At 40.8% G+C, this 3207-nt stretch overlaps 1 protein-coding gene across 1 annotated transcript; it reads left to right on the forward strand.

Moving 5' to 3' along the window:
- Nucleotides 1–596: 596 nt before the first annotated feature.
- LOC122067263 (cytochrome P450 89A2-like) lies at nt 597–2217 on the forward strand. Its single transcript, XM_042631098.1, has one exon. The coding sequence runs from the start codon at nt 688–690 to the stop codon at nt 2215–2217; it is 1530 nt and encodes a 509-aa protein (XP_042487032.1). The 5' UTR covers nt 597–687.
- The last annotated feature ends 990 nt before the right edge of the window (nt 2218–3207 follow it).

The raw sequence follows: 3207 nt of genomic DNA on the forward strand, positions 1-3207 counted from the left end.
AACAATTATTGCTTATTAAATTGAGAAAAGTAGTTTTTTAGGTTAGTCCAGACATATCTAGGTGTGAATAGACCCAACAGGGTATGTATTTTCACATCCAACTATGCTTGGGAATGAGAATGTTAACCTGGCAGGGTTCTTTTCTCCTTAAATTAATTATTATTGTATTAATTAATTTAGTTGATAAATAGGCTAGTACTCAAGTGAGAGGTACTTATTTCTATTTGTTTTATTTTGTTCCAATTCGAATTACAATTGTCAATTTGTTAATACAAATCAAAATCAAACCAAAATGAAAATCATTGAAATCATGATCCTCTCTATAGCCATTAAGACACCTAGTGAGGCATCCAACGGCTGGAAAGACCGACACTCACCCCAATATATGGACTTGCACCCCAAGCAACCCTAACCATTGGATGGCTCATTTGATGTCTTTTGACCATAGAATTCAACGTTTCTAGACGTCACATATGTGAGGTAAGGAAATGCCAAACAAAAAAATAAAAAAATAAGAGGAGGGTGGGGGGTTGGGAATTAAGAAAATCTATAAATTTGCTCGAGAACTGGCACTCCCATGCACAAACACTTCTGCATGTCTCAGCCATAGCTAAAGAAGGAGCGCATTATCGCAATAGCTAGCAATTTCATTTCCTTCTTTTGTTGGGTTCTAGTCCTCCAAATCCAATGGAGTACTCTTGGTTCATGATCCTCTTATCTCTTTGTCTCTGTGCAGCAGCCACCAATGTTTTCCTCATCCTCTTCTCTCAGAGCAAATCCAAGAAAACCAAACTCTCTTTACCACCAGGCCCTCCTTCACTGCCCATAGTAGGCAGCATCTTCTTGCTCAAAAGATTGTTAACCGATTTCGAATCACTCATCCGTGACCTCTCCTACAAATACGGACCAATCATATCCATCCGCATTGGCTCTAGCCTCTCAGTATTCATTTCCAGCCATTCATTAGCCCATCAAGCTCTAATCCAGAATGGTGCCGCCTTTAGCTACCGCCCAGGATCTGTCACACCCAGCTGCATCTTTCGAAACACCAATTCAGATACTGGTTCCTCCTCTGGCGCTCGTTGGAGGTTCCTCCGTCGTAACCTCACTTCCGCACTTCTTAGCCCTTCTCGGTATAAGTGTTTTGGTCGCGCCCGCATAAGCTTCTTGGAAACAGTTGATTCGTTGCTCAAATACCATGTTGAGTCAGGCGACCCTGTGCCTGTGGTAGAACCCTTCCGATATGCCATGTTTTCTTTGTTGCTTTTCATGTGCTTTGGTGAGAAACTTGATGAGAAAGCCATCAAAGACATTGTAGAAATAGAAGGGAATGTCGTAGCCAATTACAAAAGACTTTCTATTTTCCATTCCTTCCCCACCTTTGGGAAATTCATCTTCAGAAAACATTTGATTGATATTCGCCGCAAACAAATATCTGCTCTACTTCCTTTGATCCAGTCCCGTCGAGAACGAAAGGAGAAGATCAAACAAGAAAACCAAGATGAGAATATTTTCGCCTACATCGATTCACTCTTTGATCTCAAATTCAAAGATGAAGGAGGAAGGGATATAAATGATGAAGAAATAGTGATTCTCATCTGTGAGGTTATGGATGCAGGGAGTGACACAGTATCAACTGTGTTTGAATGGGTCATGGCCCACCTTGTGAAGGACCAAACTATCCAAGAAAAGCTTTTTTCTGAGATCCAACAGGTTGTGAATTCAGAAGAAGAGATCAAAGAAGAGGATTTGCAGAAGATGCCATATCTGAAGGCAGTGGTATTAGAAACGCTGAGGTTAAACCCACCTAGCCACTTTGTGCTGCCACGTATTGTGGAGGAAGATGTTGTGTTGAATGGCTATCTCATCCCCAAGAAAACTATTGTGAATTTTACGGTGGCAGGGATGGGGAGAGACCCACAAGTTTGGAAAGATCCCATGGAGTTTAAGCCAGAGAGGTTCTTGGGTGAAGAAGGGGAAGTAGTTGATATAACAGGGACTAGGGAGATTAAGATGATGCCATTTAGTGCAGGAAGGAGGATTTGCCCTGGACTAGGGTTAGGGACATTGCATTTGGAGTATTTTCTGGCAAATTTGATCAGAAATTACAAATGGGTGGCTGTGGATGGACAAGATGTTGACATGTCAGAGAAGCAGGAGTTCACATGGGTGATGAAAACCCCGTTGCGGGCCCACGTATCCCAAAGGGCAAAGTAATAGGAGAAGAAATTAATCTTAATTAATAGTCACTAAGAATAAGTGGGGATCACATCTTTTACCATGTTGCTTTAGTTGGACCGAAATAAGATATTATCGTTAGTGTACTAGTCATATGTTAATTCTATTAGTTCTGTTTTTGTGTTTCGTCCCTTGATTGGGCTGCTAGGATTGTAGTTGATGATATTGTTACTCTTTGTAATTCTCAAATTGGGTGGCTTTGCCCACCTCCTTTCTTTGTAAACAAATCTCCTAGATGGGGTTTATCTTGTTCTAGTGTTGTTGAATAAAAATATTTGGATGCTGTTTTTAAATAAAGAAAAAGAAAAATAAAAATTAGCACATCAAGTGTGTGATGAATTGAACTGATTCTAGATATACATGAATCTTTTTTGTTGGATTTATCTTGTAATATTTATGCGTTCATCACCCTAAAAGTTATTTATAATCCTACTAAGATTAGATATAGTTTTCCTTTGCCATATGGTAAAATCATCATGCGATTGAAAGGTCAGAAGTGCCACCTCCCCCCGCCCCAACCTTCAGGTGGCCTAGATCCCCCGCGGTGATTAACCATGGGTGCAGGGAAACTCAGTCATTAAGAGTTACACTCAAATTTGCTTAAGAATAGATTTTTATGGATGGAGAATGGCATTTCATATTTCGTTTCATCACTAAAGAGGATAGGCTCCGAGCTCTTGTGGGAGGGCTTTGGCGCACCGAGATAAAACTTGTCATCCCCACCCATGGACTCCACAAACCACCTTCAAAGAGATCTCATTCAAATCCATTCCAATCTAGATCAATTTACCGAACCTCCCTTTCACCTCTGGACTAAGGATGCCCCCCTCCCCTGTATTTGGAGCACCTTAAATAGGAGTCTCTCTGTATTCTAATAAATGGACCTGGTCCAAGGAGCGCCTCTCTTTTGAAGGTCAAGGTGAAAGTTGTAGAGTTGGATATGTCTTGTATTTTGTGTTGGTTCACATA

This window comes from Macadamia integrifolia, unplaced genomic scaffold (assembly GCF_013358625.1).
Source record: "Macadamia integrifolia cultivar HAES 741 unplaced genomic scaffold, SCU_Mint_v3 scaffold2795, whole genome shotgun sequence".
Classification (NCBI taxonomy): Eukaryota; Viridiplantae; Streptophyta; class Magnoliopsida; order Proteales; family Proteaceae; genus Macadamia; species Macadamia integrifolia.

What these genes read in the sequence shown, in the direction of transcription:
- LOC122067263 (XM_042631098.1), top strand. Translation starts at nt 688, where the DNA reads ATGGAGTACTCTTGGTTCATGATCCTCTTATCTCTTTGTCTCTGTGCA.